Source organism: Brachyistius frenatus, unplaced genomic scaffold (genome assembly GCF_029030835.1).
Source record: "Brachyistius frenatus isolate BFR_SWC_R1_liver_20210118 unplaced genomic scaffold, ASM2903083v1 Contig_7, whole genome shotgun sequence".
Classification (NCBI taxonomy): domain Eukaryota; kingdom Metazoa; phylum Chordata; class Actinopteri; family Embiotocidae; genus Brachyistius; species Brachyistius frenatus.
Window position 1 is genome coordinate 1932887 of NW_027210606.1, and position 19062 is coordinate 1951948.

General features: G+C 38.6%; 1 protein-coding gene across 3 annotated transcripts; it reads left to right on the forward strand.

Moving 5' to 3' along the window:
• Positions 1 to 398: 398 nt before the first annotated feature.
• On the forward strand, positions 399 to 18069 carry rac2 (Rac family small GTPase 2). Of its 3 annotated transcripts, XM_069689529.1 has the most exons (7): positions 399 to 506; positions 8588 to 8659; positions 10254 to 10371; positions 11482 to 11544; positions 15402 to 15561; positions 15998 to 16131; positions 17481 to 18069. In XM_069689529.1, exons 1-6 carry the CDS (start codon positions 472 to 474, stop codon positions 16126 to 16128), a joined length of 579 nt encoding a protein of 192 aa, XP_069545630.1. In that variant the 5' UTR covers positions 399 to 471; the 3' UTR covers positions 16129 to 16131; positions 17481 to 18069. The 3 variants fall into 3 exon arrangements, with proteins under 3 accessions (XP_069545630.1, XP_069545632.1, XP_069545631.1); XM_069689531.1 differs by lacking the exon at positions 17481 to 18069 and having other exon boundaries at positions 15402 to 15565; positions 15998 to 16132; XM_069689530.1 differs by lacking the exon at positions 17481 to 18069 and having other exon boundaries at positions 15998 to 16132.
• The last annotated feature ends 993 nt before the right edge of the window (positions 18070 to 19062 follow it).

The window sequence follows — 19062 nt, forward strand, 5'->3', positions numbered from 1 at the left end:
GTGAGTGCTGCGTCTGTATGCAACAAAGTAGGAAGTTTACAATAAAGAAGTTGTTACTGCAACACCTTCCCCTTTGCAGCCTTTCACAGTTCGCATCTATTGCAGAGGCTTTTTAAAGTATCATTCCCATCAAAAGTTTTTTTTTTAAAATATCATTATCATAAAAGTTTTTTTTTTAAATATCATTATCATAAAAGTTTTTTTTTTAATGTATCATTTGCATGCGCTCTGTATAATTTATGTTGTTTAAAAGAAGATACAAAAAAAACCAAAAAAAAAACCAGGAAGGAGAGATGAGTGCAAAAATGACGAAAGGGAGACTGAGAAAGAAAAGGAGGCAGCACGGGGAGGGGAGGGAGGGAGGTGTGCAACAATTTCCTGTAGTTGCATGCTCTTTTGCGTCTCTCAACCTTCCTCTCTGAGTCGGTTTCTGTTAGACTGAAGAGCACAGGCGAAGCCGAGCGGAACAGGATGCAGGCTATCAAATGTGTGGTCGTGGGAGATGGGTACGCCATTATTTCACTTTACTTTACTTGTTATAAAGCTGCCTTCTAGCGTTGAATTCTGCAGTGTTGGCTCGACGGATGCATGATGGAGATGTTTAGCCCTAGGCTCAGAATTTAGAGCTATTTGATAAAAGGATGGAAGATCAGTGACAGTTAGATCGACTTCCGCAGTGACGTGGCTGTGTGGCATCGTGATCTTAAAGAAAAGTTGACTGCGCTCTTTAGCTGAGTGGAGAACACAATGTGTGCGCTGTTATATGAACATCTTTAGGTGTGTGTGTTTGACAGCACTGATTCACAGTGAGGGCGCTGGAGGAGCGGTGCAGGTCACAACATGCAGGGAAATGCTTTAATGCAGAAAACTCAGAGGAAAGAGGCCTTGCTGTAGATAGAAATCTGAGGAATGCTAAAAAAAGAAAGAAAAAAAAGAAGAGTTGTTTATGAAACAGAAAAGAAAAGACAAGAAAAGAGACAGAAAGACACAAAGGATCTATTTAGAAAATTAGGCCTCATTTCAACTTTTCAGTATTTAAAAACCTGGTGAATTTATTCGGTGTAAAGGCTGAAGTGTGCTCTTTCACGAGAAGTTTAGATAATTTGTCATATAGCACATCAGAAAAGCTAACTTTTTACACATTTGTTATCCTTAAAGATGAGGCAAAAGGGCTGTTTGTCATGATGAAGGAAATTGTGAAGCGGAAGTACTATACTTGTTTCTCCTATACATCAGTAAACAGTTAGAGAATACGAACATGCACAGGTAGCACAAAGGTGCTGCAGCCGGATTTCCTTGTTAATGTTGAGCTTCCTGGTTTGAGACACTGATTTAAAATTATAGTGAGGAAGCGGTGAGGTTGAAGGCTATTATCTGTGTTTACTTATGAACTGTCCCTCTACGACAAAAAGGCTCACTTTCAGATTTGATTGGCAGGTGAGCACGCCGATTAAAACAAGACTCGAAGAAAACAAAAGTAGCAGTAATTTCAACAAACAGCAAAGAATGACATTTGTCTTTGTGGCAAAACTTTGCAGTGTTTTCAGGAATGAAGACTTTTGTCTGTCTGGAGAAAAAGAGGCACCAGTGTCCCACCCAGTCAAAACAGGGGGAGGAGGCTGGTGTGGCGGGTTGAACGAGGGGTGTTCAGTTAGCTGCAATCTGCAACCTCACCTCTAGATGCCACTTAGTCCTACACGCGGCTCCGATACATTTGGACACAATTTTGAAAAGGGAAATTGCAATCCACTTGCAACAAACATGTTTTCTCAAGTCTAAAAACAGTTGACTGACAAGCTCAACTTAACAGAGGTTCTAATGAATCACAGCACTGGTCTGGACTGTTGTCTGGAACTTGACCCTGAGATTTCAGTCACTCCTCTCCCCTTTGTGTTTTTGAAAACAAACCACCAACACAAAGGCAAATGGTGCAGTTAAGCTGATAACATAGACAGAAAGAGTAATGTCAAGGCATTTGACGAAAATAGTTAAGTCCAGTTTTACACTTGTTGTCACCTGAGCAGTCACTACTGCCAAAATATTGCAAATCTTAAAAAAAAAATGTCTCTTTAAAGTGTCTGAGAGGAGTTTCGTCCAAACAGCATCTCTGAAAGAATGGGCAGTATGTTGGCCTCATGACAGCCAAGAAGCTGTCACTTAAAGCTCGTGCTCGTGTCAGAGGTACATTCTGCAATGATTGTTCATTTTTTGATCAACTCTGCTTCAACCTAACAATGCATTGTGGTGCAACACCTGTGTGTTTTCTGTACGTAGCAGCAGCTTGGGACTCCACCTATTTCACAGGGGGTAAACGTTGTGCAAGTGGACCTTGCGAAGGCCTTTTAAGAGAATGTGAGCAGCTGCACTGTTTGTGTGACTTGTGAACATGTGTTTTGTTTGACTGAGTCAGATGTCAAAAAAAGATATATGGCCCCACTTAACAGACATAGAAGAGGAAGTTGGTGTGAGGTTGTGGGGACGTTTTCTGTGTGAGTCTCATTTATACTTGATCTCCATTTGAATTTATAACTTAACAGCACTAAACTCAAATGTAAACCCCTCAACAAGCCTCATTAGTTAAACATTAACCTGCAGTGCTTTATTTGTGATTCTAGCTAGCTCTAGCTCTTTGCAAGCTGTTTATACATTTTGATCTTTGAGGAAACAAAGAACCAACGAATCTAAAAGGGAGGATGCTATGTTGGCTTATTAGCTGTTTTGCACCATCCACCTTTATTGAACCATAAAGTGCTGCTCCAAAAGAAAGAGTTTTACAAATGTGAAACCTCCATGAATTCAAAATACATTTTTAAGTTGCAATACCATGAATAAGCACTGGGAAAAAGTGGCAACAAAACACATCTTAAATGCACTGTGTATTTTACACTTTTCAAGTGTTTTTTTTTTTGCAGTCTTGATGCCCAGAAGAAGATATTTTTGAGGTTTTAAATGTCAAAAACCATCTAAATAGTTTTATAACTCATGGTAACAGGTCAGTGTGTAGGAATTACAGGGAGCCATTTTGCTAAAAATGGAATATACTATTCATATTTATTTGTCATTGGTGTATGATCGCGTGAAAAACCTATAAAATTGTTTTCATCCCCTTCTTATCTGCATTGGGAGCAAGTTCCTGTCCCAAGTTCGACCACCATGTTTCGACAGCAGCCCTTAAGGGACAAACACGGGCTCTAGGGATTCCCTTTTGCATTTATTGTGAGTTTTGCGCTTATCACAGCTTCCCCTACAGGGAGGTTAAAGCAATGGATATTCAGGTGATTGCAGTTGCACACACACACACACTAATGGAGCTCCCATGCAAGGTGATTGCTTGCTATCAGGAGCAATTCAGGGTTCAGTGTCTAGCCCAAGGACACTTCGGCATGTGGATAGCATGTGGACAACCTTACAACTAGTGGGAAACCCGCTCTACCATTTTTCAGACCCAGAAAGATACAGTCCATGGCTGAATCCTACATACGACTCCTTTAAGTTTTTCTCTTGGGGACTCCACCAAAAACAGGCTGTTTTGTGTCTGTGTCTTTAATGTGCATTAATATCAAGGAGCCTCTGTTCTGATTGGCTGATTCTTTCCTTAGTTACATATCCCCTGGCCAATTACAGGTGTTCTCTGGACTTGTAGTTTTCTAGCTCCATGATAGACTTACTGGTCGACATTTTCTTCCACATAATTGGTTGTACAGATGTGCCGAAGGCGGACATAAGCATGAGCTTGTGACATCACAAACTTACACAAGTCCAAACCGCACATTTGCTGAATATACGCTGAGTGTATGTTTGCATGGACAGAGAATTCTGTACCAAGTGGAGGGATTAAGGGGTGTCTCAGACAAAGATGGAATAAAGTAAAGAAACCGAGTTGTCATGAAGGTTACAAAGATCAAACAACAGGCTATTGAGAAACGAGGAGAAAAAGTTAGAAAGATGCAGTTGAAAAAAAAGAGTGAGGTTTAGGGAATGAGAAGGAGAGAAGTGAAAAGTTGAAAGAGAGAAACAAAGACAAAGTAAGAATTTGACTTTGAAGAATTTGCCAAGCTAAAACCGGATAATGTAGGAAGTGTCAGCAGGGGAAAGAAAAGCTGATGGAAAACCAGATTAACAACAAACAGACAGAGAGAGATCTGAAGTAGAAGTCCTTTTTTCTTCTTGATAGCTCAGTTTGACTGGTTCCTGTTTTCAGCTCTAACCGATGGTTCTGAAACAGATCAGTTCCTTTTTTACTCACACAGCCACAAAACACACGTGCACACACTTGTACTTCTATACTTATGAGAACCTACACCGACAAAAAAAAAGTCCCTAGCCCACAACCCCCACCTTTACCAATGCAACAGGCCGTACCCTTAACCTTTGCATTTCACCATAACTATCTTCACCATAGAGTTAAAGAAGGCCTAACCACCGGAAACCTGACTGCATCACAGGCCTGTCAATCAAATAGACACACCCCTAAACATCCCGCTTTTTGAGGCCAAATATATCATTAATGATGGAATTATTTTCAGATGGACCATCAGAAAACTAACAAGAAAAGAATGATTTTAGCTGACAACACCAAAATCACTGATGGAAAACAAAGCAAAAGTTTCCTCTGCCTGTCAGAAGAAAGCAATTTACTCAGTATGGATATTTGATTGGGCTAATACAACTTACATTGGCAAGATTTACCGAGCTAGTCATGTGAGATTTTATGATCTCGTCAGACTGTGAGTTAAAGGAGGTTAAAGAAGGCTTTAACTCTGACAGTAAAACCAAATTTGAAACCTCCGACAACCATTTGGAGAAGTGACAAACAGAAAAAATCAAACTCAAACTAGGCCTCACAATGATAGAAATACTCTCTCACACACACTGCCCCCTTTCTCAGTTGCTATCTCGTTTGCTCATACCACTATTGAGTCATCTTGTTCCTCCTCAAAAATCCAACGTATGTAATGATAGACTTTTTTTTTTTTCTGATGGTCCATCTGAAAATAATTCCATCATTAATTATATATTAGGCCTCAAAAAGCGGGATGTTTAGGGGTGTGTCTATTTGATTGACAGGCCTGTGGTGCAGTCAGGTTTCCGGTAGGTGGACATATATGTCCCCGGAGATCGAGTCAGATCCACTGCTCGTTCTTCCCAGCTTATCCAAATATGGTCACTTATGGCTCAGAAATAGTAAGATGGCGACAAAAAATATTGAACTCCAGGCTTCAGAATGGCAATTCATAAACCAACGGTTGATGTCACAGTTGATTTCCACTTGGCAGTAACTCAGAGGCATTTTATAATCATCATTTTATCCAAGTAATCTACGGACATCACAATTACCATTATGAGTAATGTTCTATCAAAATTACTGAAAATCATCCATTTAATAAAAATAATCACGTCTGACTTTTCAGTGTTGTACCACAAACGAAATTCCATTGACTCCCATCGCTTGCTCATGGGAGCAGACGTTTTCTGTGGCAGATATTTTCTTTGCCATGATTATGAGCTGTAGGGATGCTTCATAATTGCAGGGACTGGAGAACCGGTCAGGAGTGAAGGGAAAATGGATTGAAAAAAAATACAGCTTAGTTCTTGAGGAAAAACATGATTCATTCTACTGGAGATTTGAGGCTGGGATGGAGGTTCACCCACTAGCAGGACAATGACCCTAAACATACTGCTAAAGCTAAAGGGAAATGTCTTGGGATGTCCCAGTCAAAGCTCAGACCTCAGTCCAATTGAGAATCTGTGGCCTGACCTGAAGATTGCTGTACAGCAACACAACCAAAACAACCCATCCAATTTGCAGGAGCTGGAGCAGTTGTTCCTGGCTGAATAGGCAAAACTCCCAGTGTCTGGACCTGCTAAGCTAATGGAGACATACACCAACAGACATTCAGCTCTAAATAACACAAAAGGCGGCTCTATTATTATCTATTATCGTTTCTAGTACAATCAACATATTTTGCACCTTCAAAGTGATACCCATGTTTAAACCAAATCAAATCAAACCCATTGTTGCTTAACCTATCGATGATGGTGCCTTAGAAATGCATTAATAAGAACTGTTATTCTAAATAAACTTGACATATTTTAGGCACCCTTGCACCTTGGTGTCTTATTTTTGAAAGAGAGATCACTCCTGACCACATCCTTTTACATACTTTATCACGCTTTGTGCTTAGTCACCTGACCTCCTTCTTCGGCCCTGGTCTTATACATACGTGTACTTTGTGTGTACAAATGTTACACTGACACTTTATCCTCTAGTTGACTGTGTTTCTTGGTTGTTTGTATATAATATATCATTGTTGGCTGTTTGTATATAATATATATAGATATATACTGTACTGTATATACTGTGCATTTTTTTTTTTTTTTTTTTTTTATTTACTGCTATTTTATTGCTTTTCTATTATTATCTTATTGCTTCTGTATGCTGCTGTAGCGAAAAAATGTCCCCTCGGGGATTAATAAAGTAACTACCTAACCTAACCTAACCTAACCTAACCTAACCTAACCTAACCTAACCTAACCTAACCTAACCTAACCTAACCTAACCTAATCTAGTGGACTGATGGGTGTATTACATGCTTTGCTGTGATAGCAGGCTGAAGAAAGACAGTGGTTGTGGGGGGGAAATGTTATTATATGTCAGTTAATGCAGCAAACTCCATCTACTGATGGAGTATATGAGATGCAGTTTAAAGCTTTAGAAAAGGTGAACGATGTAATCTATATTAAAATGATTCCATCAGTGAAACATGTTTTTTTGATTTGCCTTTAAAGCCAACTATTTAAGTTTAAGTAAACAACAGCCAAAAATAAAGTTAAAAATAAAGCATCCATAGATATTAATCATCTTTATGATAATCAAATCCACAGGACTGTATTAATTTGGTTGGATCAGATTGATTGGCAGTGATGCCTACTGTTAAATTCTGATTGGAATGCGCAGATATTTGACTTGAAGAGCACAGAAAAGAAACGTGCAAGTGCAGACATATTTCATGTGGTACGCCCTTGTATGCTGTGTGTTCTTGTGGCTGTTGAGAAAAAGGCTCCTGAAACTTGAAATGCAGTGAACTGATTATTATGTAATTATGTAACCCATTATGATGGGTTACATCAATTTTAGGCATAATATGGATTTTCTGAGTCACGCCTGCTCACAGCCTGTATGTGAGCAAAGTGACCAGTGAGACAAGTGAGACAATGACAGGCTGATTACTATAGTGTCACTATATAGAAGGACATCAGGAAAAACCCCTGCTAGAACATTTGGGGATTTAGGTAGCCAAGCTTTTAATTACCTATAGTTTCAGAGGGCAACTTCGCAGAATCTGTTTGATGAAAGCAACCAGGGCACGAGTTCTGGTGGTGATGTGTTGTTTTTGAAACGCTGACAGCAGATCTCTGGAACAAAATAAGAACCTAGCTAGTTGATACTTGTTGGATCATCTCCTGCACGCTGTGGATGTTGAGACAAGCTGCTCCCTGTTCTCCTGTAATGAATCTAATGTTTGTGTCTCAATTAAAACCACAAAAGTGATCATAAACACTGTTTACAATATAGTTGTTCCATGCTGCACGTTAAATCTTTGCAGTTCACATTACAGACATGAAAACATGATCTATACTCAGAGAGGTGAGTTTGTCCTACATAAAAGTTGTTGCACAATGAAACTAGGCGAGCTGCTCCTGGTTGAAACATACTGCATTGTAGGTGATTGTTCATCTATTTGGAAAGTTCTGAGTCACAGTTTAAAGCCGCGGTGTGACTAATATCTGCCAGTGTACATGTTGCATCATTTCCTGTCAGTATAACAGAGGAACGTACGTTGATTTCTTAAATACAATCTCCAAAATGGAATCAGGTACACTAATACATGTGTAGCACATACTGTAATGCCTGCCAGTATCACGACGAAGCTTGTACTACACCTGTCGGTCCACCAGAGGATTCTGTGATACTCTGTTACATTTTGCCTCGCACAAACAAGAAAAGTACACGCATATATGACCATGGTTAAAAACATCATGTCCAGAGTGGTTAAATGGAACAAACACAGGACTTTCACCAAAGAGAATGGTGTTTGAGTGAATAAGAGACCAAATGTCAACATGGATTTATTTGAACTAGTGTCAGGTATTTAACATACATAATGCACGTTAAGTCACTAACCGTATTTAACTCAAACCATGATTATATTTCAACCCTAACCAAGCAGTTGTGGTGCCTAATCCTAACCTAATTTTAACTGTGTCACATTTAACCCAAACTATTATCTTTTCCTACACGTAACCATGTGTTTTTTGGTACCTAAACCCAGGGCACCTTATTTGGAAAGTAAAAACACGACACTCACGGTGTACTCCTTTGTGGACTGTCAGGTGTGTTACACTGTTGTTGGTATTGCTGTACTGTACATCGGTTTTGTAGTAGTTAAGTGGGATATAACTCCAGCTCCCCGTAAAGCTTCATGAAACTGTATTATTTATCTAAAGTCAAATTTTACTCCCTGAAAAATTGTCATTGGCTTTTTCCTAATATCTCTCTCTATGTGTTTTTACTTGTGTGATTTAGGGCTGTGGGTAAAACATGTCTTCTCATCAGCTACACAACAAATGCCTTCCCCGGGGAGTACATTCCTACTGTGTGAGTACGACTGACGCACGAACGCACGCACGCACGCACACACACACACACACACACACACACACACACACACACACACACACACACACACACACACACACACACACACACACACACACACACACACACACACACACACACACACACACACACACACACACACACACACACACACACACACACACACACACACACACACACACACACACACACACACACACACACACACACACACACACACACACTCTCTCTCTCTCTCTCTGTGTGAGGCTACAATATACAAATACATGCACATTTATTTGTGAGCTCTCATGCTTTTGTAGGAAACATTAGACTCTCTGTATCTTTTTCCGAGTAATAGAGATGCACACTCGCGCTACAGTACATCTGTAGACGTGTGATGGTGGCGACACAGACAGGTTTGGGCTGGCAGCAGCCTACAGGTTAGGAAAAAGAGATTTTTGCCTGCTCAAACCTCAACTAGTTATAGCAAATAGAAATAGAGGAGGAGATGAAGAAAGTAAGTGATAACCCTTCTCCTTTCCATGAACAATTAATGTCGCTGAGCCCCTGACAGTAGTGCTTTATATAAGTACTTAAGTGCAATTTTGAGGTACTTGAGTATTTTATTTTCATGCTGCTTTATACTTTTACTCTACAATATTTCAGAGGGAAACACTGTATATTTCACTGCACTACATTTATTTGGCAGCTTTATTCACATAACAAGATTTTTATAAAAACAACAATGAAGTGCTGGTAAAATAGAATTATCTGTTATAAATTAAACTATCAACATATATAAGTATAGCTGAAATTATTACTTGATTGGCAGAAAATGAACCAGAAACTGTCTTAATAATTATTACAGTCATTTTTGTAATGCTTCAAATTGAATGACTCCAGCCTCTCAAATAGAATGATTTGCTAACTTTTCTATTCATTATTTAAATTTGAATTTTCTTAAGAAAACTTTTTTTTTTTTTTTTAAATGTTTTGGGTTTGTAATTTCCCTTTCATGAGATCTTATAGGATTAATAACATTACAGTGAATTTAATTGAGGAGAAACTATTTGCAGCAGCAATTGTAGTAGGTCACGATGGAAGTTATGGAAAGAAACAGACAAATTGACAGATTGAACTGTAGTGTTTCACAGTAACCACACAGTGGCAGTGTTGCTTAAATATACTGTGTCTTACTATTCATTACTTCTGTTTTATGACAAAAAAAATAATAATACCTGTAACGCCTGTAACTGACTATAATTACAAATAAAAATGGTTTAAATTGTCAGTTTAGGGTTTTTTTTAAAAAATTTTTTTTTTAAAGGGCTGTGATGTGATCAAAGGTATTTTCAGATCAAATACCCAGACAAAGTTATTTTTTCCCTTTTTCCCCACTGCTTTCTGGGATATAAAGCTTTGTCTCTCAGATCGTATATGTTTGAAGTCACATTATAGGACCCTGCCTTGATTTGACGGCATTTCTATGGCAAATATAAATCAAGCGATTGATTTTTTTAAATAATCCATTAAATTAAAGAGTGACTCGCTGACCACTTGATTGATTGCTGACCTTCTCTGCTTCCCATAGATTTGACAACTACTCAGCTAATGTGATGGTGGACAGCAAGCCAGTCAACCTGGGCCTCTGGGATACAGCTGGACAGGAAGATTATGACAGGCTCCGCCCACTGTCCTACCCACAGACGGTATACAATTAAACACACACACACACACACACACACACACACACACACACACACACACACACACACACACACACACACACACACACACACACACACACACACACACACACACACACACACACACACACACACACACACACACAAAGTTCATTAGAGAACACAAAATCCATTCTGTCCCCAGCTGTGAAACCTTCAGTTTAAATTGCAGCTGTCAAACCCATATACAATACTGCAGTCTGTTTGAGCTACATGCTCATTAAAGTAAAAGACAGGAACAGAGCAGAGAGCAGATGTTAAGGAGGAAGGTGTGAGAAGATCAACAGACTAAAATCTGACACAAAATACAATAAAGATCTGTTAACCATATAATTTGAGACTTGGCTATTAAGGTACAAATAGAAGCAGAAAAGCAGTAAAAATAAATATATTTGATATACAAACATACCAGAATGTATAGTGTGACTGGCTTTGGGCAAAGTACGGTGATCAATACTGTTGGTGATGTTTGGTGTTGTTAGTTCTTCTCTGAGACTAAATCAACAAAGAAGTGTTTAGTATGCTATTCAATTCATCTTAAAACAGGAATTGAAGCAGCAATTTAAAGACCCAAAAGCAAAAATATCCTTTTACTTGTATTATTATCCTGAAACACAGAAAATGTGTTTGGTTGTTGTATCACACTGCCTGACAAAAAAAACATTGTACATCTGATTTCAAAATAAACTTTAGAATTTGAGCTACACATTTAAATTTGTTTTATTTTGGGACCTTGAAAATTGTTTGATAGTTTTGTCATGGAAATGGTTCAGATGTTCAACTGCACATCAACCACATGTAAATAAGATCCTTTTGGTCACATGATCAACACATGAAATGTGGCTAAAACTTTTAGAATAACCAAGTGAAAGAACATCTTTATATGTTTGTTGTTGTTTTTGTTTTTTCAAATTAGCCCAAACTTAGTTTGAATCAAATCTAATATGCACTGCTTGATTTAACCAGGAAGCTTCTCTTCATGTGGTATTGTTACACAGGTGTAGAATCAAATCCACAGTGAACAAGTCCAACAGCTAATCTATTCTCCCTTTTCTACATTGTCTTTCAATCCAGGATGTTTTCCTGATCTGTTTCTCCCTGGTGAGCCCCGCATCCTACGAGAACGTCAGAGCAAAGGTGAGTCTCATCTCTGTGACACATCATTCATACCTTTTTAGATGTCCCCAAAATATAAAAACAGTTTTGATTAAATCTAGTCGACCTGACATAAAACCACCAGTTTTACATTTTGTTTTTTTTATAGAAACAAACAGTGATATTGTTGCTGTTCTTTTTACCACATATGGTCAAGTTGAATTAAAGAGGTGGAAAGTGGTGTGCATGTGTATGCAAGAAAGAAAAAAAAAAGAATAGAAAAATAACCAGGGATAGGAGGAACTGTTACTTTGTAAATGACATGGAGTTGTCAAATATATTACTTAACGCTGTACTTTAGTCTGACAGGTGCAGAATGAGGGGGAGTAAACGAGTGCCACCGCCACCTGAAGTTTTAACAAACTGTGTCTATTTAGAGAAGCATTTCTGTCATCAGCACGTTGTATAATGGATATATGTTAGGTCAACTTATATTACAGGTGTACACACATTGTTGAAGGAATGAATATATATTATTACAATTCTGAAATCAAAGATTGAGACATATTACGTAACAGAGAAAAAAAAAAAAAAACGGAATATTAAACAAAGGAAAAATGCTATGTATAAAATGAATATTACTGCTTGATTATGATGTTCCTGTTTTGTCTCACCAATAGTTCAATCTAAATATATTAGATATAAAGAGACAAAAGTTACCTAAATTACATTAAAAAAACAATGATTGTATTAATCAGATAGGAGCCAATATATTGTCTGTCAATTTATGAAACAATCATTCAATCTTTAGTTTGTTTCATCTAAATTTAGATTAACCTCCATCCATTCATTCTTCTATCCATATTTTACTCCTGCTTATTTCTGTACAGGGTCATAAGGGTTAAATCGTTCCGTCCTTCAGAGTCAACACATTGAAAAGAACCCAATTCCAGGAAGATAACAGTGCTGTCATGTGAAGAGCTATTCTGGTTTCCGTACTGTCATGTATTCACCATTTCCTGCTTTACAAAAGCGGATGTGTGGTGTGATGTCTCTTAAAAACCACTCAGTGTTATACAACTCCATAGATGCCCTATGAGGACACAACTGCAATGCAACGAAGGAAATGGCATCAGAATTATGTAGGTTTAATCATTTACTTTCCACTTTGAACATACCATCCACTTTAGATCCCATGTGAGTCTCGATAGTAACAAGAGTCTAAAGCAGCACTACAAACACGACACCTGCTATTGTTGGTATGGAGGGAAATTCAAAGAAAGAACAGGTTGTGAATTATATGAAGCGACGCTTGGAAGAGAAGAGTTAATTTATAATTTTAAACAAGGAAAACATAATTTATTAGAATGTATTTTGCACCTTAAGTATGATTATGACAGCAACAAGGAGGCTGTATGTTTTGACTGTCACTGCTTGCACTAGCTGTACTCAAAAACAGTTTAATCCAAGTAGTCATTATTGTGACTGTGTGTTTCTGGAAGCTCTAAAATTTGGATTTCGTCTTTGGCATAAAATTCCACTTTTAAATGAAAATAAGTTTCTGGATTGAAATGTATCAGTAAAATGTGACTAGAGTGAAAGGCTAAGTTTACTTCTTGCTTTTACCTCTGGAAGACGATGTCTTCCACAGACTTCCACAAAAGTGAGTATTAAGATAGAACCACCATATGTTGTACATATATTTCATAAAGGAAAAATTGTACTCCTGCACTAAAGGTGCAAATATGTGAATGGACACTTTTGTGACTGAGTATAAAAGTGAATATTACTTTCCTTTACCAACATAAAATAAAAATGGGCATACAGTTTGAATGTTAGGTTGGTCGAAGAGGTAAACTACCTGTTTTCAAAATGCAAGTTAAAATTTGGGATTAAACAGGTTAGACATCATGATGTCACAGAGAGTCTCATGATTTTAAACAAACCTGTCTCCCTTCACATTCCTTCCTTCATGAGTTTCAGAGAGCAGTTTGTTTTTGTGCACAGAGGTTAACACCTATTGACAGCAAGGCCCCCACCAGCTAAATATCAAGAAAATAAAAGCTTAATGACACAGTGGAGGTCAGATTAACCAGCAGGGAGACAGGTTCACTTTTCGCTGAAACAAAACTGGCCATAAAGAGCATAATGTTAGTGGCCAACGAGGATACAGAATTACACAAACATATCCCTCTTGCCTTTTATCACTGGCTTCCTTATTGGCTAAAATGAAACCAGCGCTCACAATTTGTTCCCTCTCAATGGTGAATAATGAAATATTGGTGGTGGTTGATGGTGGTGTTTTGGGGCAAGTCAACTCAAACGAGTCAGAGTCAAATCTGAAGTCTGTTATACGAGTCAAATCAATGATTGGGACAAGTATAAGATACATTTGAGGGTCTTTCACAGCAAATATTTGAACTCAATCGAAAACAAGTCCAAGTCATGTCTTACGACATCGGAGACAAGTCCTGCATTAGAGACAATTCCAAGTCAAATCAGAGGTGTTTCAGAAAAGGTCCAATGGCAAGTCTTGAGTCATTCCAGATAAAGCAAAGTCAATTCTGAATTAATTCAAGACGATTCCAAGAATTCAGCCTCTTGCAAGTTCAAACCTCAAGATTACAGCTCTGTTGTAAAGTGAGGTGGACCTGGTTACGACTTTCAGGAAACGTTCAGAAATATTCATGTGATAAATTCAGATTCCCACTCGACACAGGAACTATTGGCTGTGACCAAAACTATTCCCATTTCAATTTGTTCCAATTAAACTTCAGAAACAGTGACTAAATTGGATATTGGGAGAAGGAAACTCAAGAAATTTCAAACGGGTTTAATTTTTTATTTTTTTTGTTCTGTTATGCACAGCAAGACATTTAAAACAAATTGAGTGAGGGAAGCAACAGTATTCACCAGGTAATACCCATACCCCCCTTCCCCCCTCCCCCTCTCCCCATGCCAATCAGCTAGCCTGTGAGCGAGTTACTTCACTAAGCTGGATGGATATGCCAGTCAAAACCTACAACAATTACTGGGCTGTGGGCACAATCACAATCGGTGGTGCAGTGGTTAGCACTGTCGCCTCACAGCAAAAAGGTTCTGGGTTCGAATCCGGTCCTGGGCCTTTCTGTGCGGAGTTTGCATGTTCTCCCTGTGCTTGCGTGGGTTCTCTCCGGGTTCTCCGGCTTCCTCCCATCATCCAAAAACATGCACTTCAGGTCAGGTTACCTGGCGCCGCGGTCGTGGCAGCCTGCTGCAGCATCTCCCCCCTGAGAGCCCCCCTGCTGTAGTGAAGAAATTTCCCCTCGGGGATTAATAAAGTGTATAAAATCTAAAAAAAAAAAATCTAAAATCTAATTATTTTAGCAGATATCATCTCTCATTGCCGTACTGAGGAAAATGGATGACAAGAGCATAAAAGATGCAGAAGGGAAAGGGAGGGAGGAAAAAAAAAAAACGAGGTTTAAGAGGGAAAGGGAGTGGTGAAGTGAGAAGGGAGAAGCAAAGAAGAGATCAGAGGTAATGTAGGGAGGAAAAGAAGCGACAATTATGGGCACCTTTGTGAGAGAGGTGTGAGGCAGCCAGGACCGGTCTGGAAATAAATTTGATTGACTACATGCAAGTCAGGGCTGAAACCTGGATTGTTGGATTGGAAACGTGCAGCCTACAGCAAACCCCAATCACACAAGTATCCCAGCATTTCATTTGCATTTAAAAAAAAAAACTTATTTCATGACAATTTAAGAAACCTTTCATTCACCTTTTTACCCTTCCTGGCTTCAAACCTTTTCCCCACATATCCCTTCACTCCCTGTCGTTTTCCTCGTCTCTGACACTTTTCAAGTCTCCCCATTTTCTCACTTTTTAATGTTGATTTCCTTTACTTTGTATTTTACTAGTGGTATCCAGAAGTTCGCCACCACTGCCCCTCCACACCCATTATCCTGGTGGGCACCAAGCTGGATCTGAGGGATGAGAAGGAAACCATCGAGAAGCTGAAGGAAAAGAAGCTGGCGCCGATCACCTATCCACAGGGCCTAGCTCTGGCAAAGGAGATAGGTCAGTCACACGCGTAGTGTTCTCTCAGGGTTGGTTTTTAACTTTGGCAACATGTCCATGTGGTGTTTTTTATATTCTCAAATTTCAAATTCTTTGTTTCCCCAAACTTCAAGTAGCAGCTGATAATAACACATTTGAACATTGCTTTGGTGATTTGCAGGTAAAATGATGTCTAAGTGTATGCTAATTGGAGTGAAGCACATGTGTTTGTTAGTAATTTAACTTCCCTACTAGTGTTTCAGCTGCTCTTCCATCACTGTATGTCCACATGCATATTCTGTCCTGTATACAAGATTTCTACAAAAAGAGCACTACAGCTTATTGATCACTATTACAAGTGAGATGGAACCAAAACTATTTTCTTCAGCCTTTTTTCTTGTCTTTATGTTGCTATTTGTAGTTTTATTGATATGCGTGTGTGTCCTTGTCTGCCTAGATGCAGTGAAGTACCTGGAGTGCTCAGCCTTGACCCAGCGTGGTCTGAAGACTGTGTTTGATGAGGCCATCCGGGCCGTCCTCTGTCCCCAGCCCGCCAAGGTCAAAAAGAAGCCCTGCTCACTGCTCTAAATGGTAAGACTGAAGTGAACACACAGGGAGAAAGTGAGAGGGGAAGGTCAAAGAAAGAGTGAGAGAGGATGGAAACAGCTGAAAGATGTACAGTACTACATCATTGAAGGAGAGGAGGAGGGTCGTTATCTTTTCCTGAACCTGAAGTTACTTATGAAAACCCTTACAGAAAAATCAAATGGATTTCACACGTGCAAAAAAACTGTCGATCACATGTGACCACATGCACATGTGATTTTGTACATGTGAAACGTATTTTGGCCATGGAAAACGTGTCGTTTCGGAATGTTTTCATGGTGTAATGTGTGAATATTGGACTACATGTGACACCTACGTATTTTCTCACGTGAAACCCAACCTTGTCCCTGGTGAAATCCATGGAATCGCACATGAAAACCATCAACCTGCCACAAAAAAAAGACATAACAAATATGTGATACAAAACAAGCTTTAATTTTAAAACATGCATTGACAAAACTTTCCATGCAAAGGATTAAAATTCCCCAAACCATCAAGGCCCTTTCTTCTCTCTCTGACAATCCCCCCCCCCTTTTTTTTTTCCTGTGATGGCGTGGTGTATGTTCTGTCTTTACACACATTATTATGTATTTTATGTCATTTATCAACACTACTGAACCTTTGTGTTTGTTGGTGCTCACATTACTGCTATTGTTGAAAATGTGTCTGGTAACATGTGTTCTACATGAGGTCACAATGTGTCCAATGTTATAAACATGGGAACAAAGGGATTTTTCCGTAAGGGAAATCTTGATCAAATGTGGAGCAGTAGGAATTTTCTGATCACTATTCGATCATCCAAAGGCTTCTCCTCACAGATACAAAACAAAGAAAAGAACAACCCATTTGATATGTGAAATTAAAAAAATCCTATCAAACATGTGAGTAATTATTTCCAAGCCTTCAGGGCAGATTTTCAATTTGCCGGGAGGAGGACGGATGCAATGAGCCTGAAAACACAGCAATAATTTGACAGACAACTATTCAAGCTTTACGCCACGGGAGATAAATTAACAGCCAAAACAAAATAATTCCCAACGAAAAGAAGGACCTAATATTGAGTTCCTGCCTTCTTAAAATTACCATCATAATTACAGTACTGATTGTATCCTAGTGGCATTTAATATTCAAAGGTTCAGAGAGAATTTAAAGACGAGAAAGCAACATTATTTTTCTTTACTAAATTGTTTAAGACTGAATGAGTAACTTTGCTGCTAAGAAAAAAAACAATTAAAAACAAACAACATTTTGTTTTTATTTCCATGGCAGTATTGCATTTTCTTGGATCTCCTACAGGCACTGCCATTTTTAACCTGTGATTTTTTTTTCTGCAGGACCAAAGACATGAAGACTTTCCGACTGCTGGCCCTGGGTTATAAGATGAAGCTTTTAAAGTTCTGTTATATCTAAGACAAAACTAAAACTACATCTCCACTAGATACAAAAAAATAAGAAAACAAATATGTAGCCTTTGTTTACAGTAGTAAACGTCTCTGTACAGCATACTCTGAGACTTAAGGACATTATAGACTCTGCACCATACAAGGTTATTCTGTTAAAAGATATGATATCAGTTTGTAAGAATAAATGCCCCAGTGTCCACTCTGGAGATTCACCATATGAGTTTAAGTATAAAAACAGAAGCAGCATCCTATCAGAATACCTGCATACATCTCATTGCCCTTTTTAGGATTAATAATGTGTATAGAGGTGTTTTGTGAAACTTAATAATAACATTTGTTACTGGATGCAAGTACAGTGTTCACATAAGATTGGTTCATACTGTGTTTATGAGTATTATTTAGAGAGTAAAGAACAACGATATAAAATACAGATTAGAAATGTAGGGTATATGTGAGCAAGGTATGTTAAAGAATATTAACAACTGTATTATTTGTATTAAAATAAAAGTCATTTGAACAAGTGAAAGATTTGCTGAAAAAGAGTTATGTCTTTGACATGCCTGTTTTGACTTTGGTCAAACACGCAGCTACCATGAAGATCAAATCTGCAAGCAGCACCAGATATGCATCATCATCTACATGATTGCAGCACTGAAATGAGTGAGCAGAGTGTGGATGCTGTGTTGAAGGCAATGCTGATGTATCTGATTGCACTTCTACCATCTGTCGCCAGCATCATCTGTCTCACTTTCTAAAGGGCAACCCACTAGGACAGTGATATCAATCTAATTTGCACTGATTATTATTGGCTGACTGATTAATGGTGTATATGGGGTCATAGTCACCCCCTCTCCAGGTGGGAAACATCGCTCATTAGTTGCGTTTGTGTGCATGTGTGTCAGAGAACGCAATATCATGGATAGCTAAAGGGTTAAAGACAGAATCAAACGCAAAATGGCTTAATTATCTTGTTCTGAATGTAATGGAATGTACCAATTAGTTTGAGATGCATTTCTTGCAACTCTTTAAAACCCACACAATATTTTTTAGCTCGATGTGTGAAACTAACATTTATTGTTTTAGATTTGTGCTAACGTAAATTTACCAACATTCAATGCAGTTCTTTAATACTTTAATGGCGGGCAATCAAAATTGTCAGAGGGAGTTCCTGTTGCACACAAACTGAGTGCAGCACCAAAACTAGCAGGTGGAAGCTATAATGTTTGTGCTTAAATATTCCAAGTGACAGAGCTAGATTTACATCTGCCCCTGTATTAAATTCACCACAGTTAATATCCTTTTCACCCAATGTTTTCCCCTCACAACGTCAACTCAGTTTTCGCAGTCTGACCCTGGGGGAAGAATTGAGGGTGCATAAACCTGTCAAAGTAAACCCACCTGATTGTGCTTCTGACCCTTTTCAGTCTTGGACAATGACGTTCTGCTTCTCTTTTTCATTCTGTGAATAACACTCAAAACACCTCGCCCGGCTCATTACTTCATTGCTGTAGTC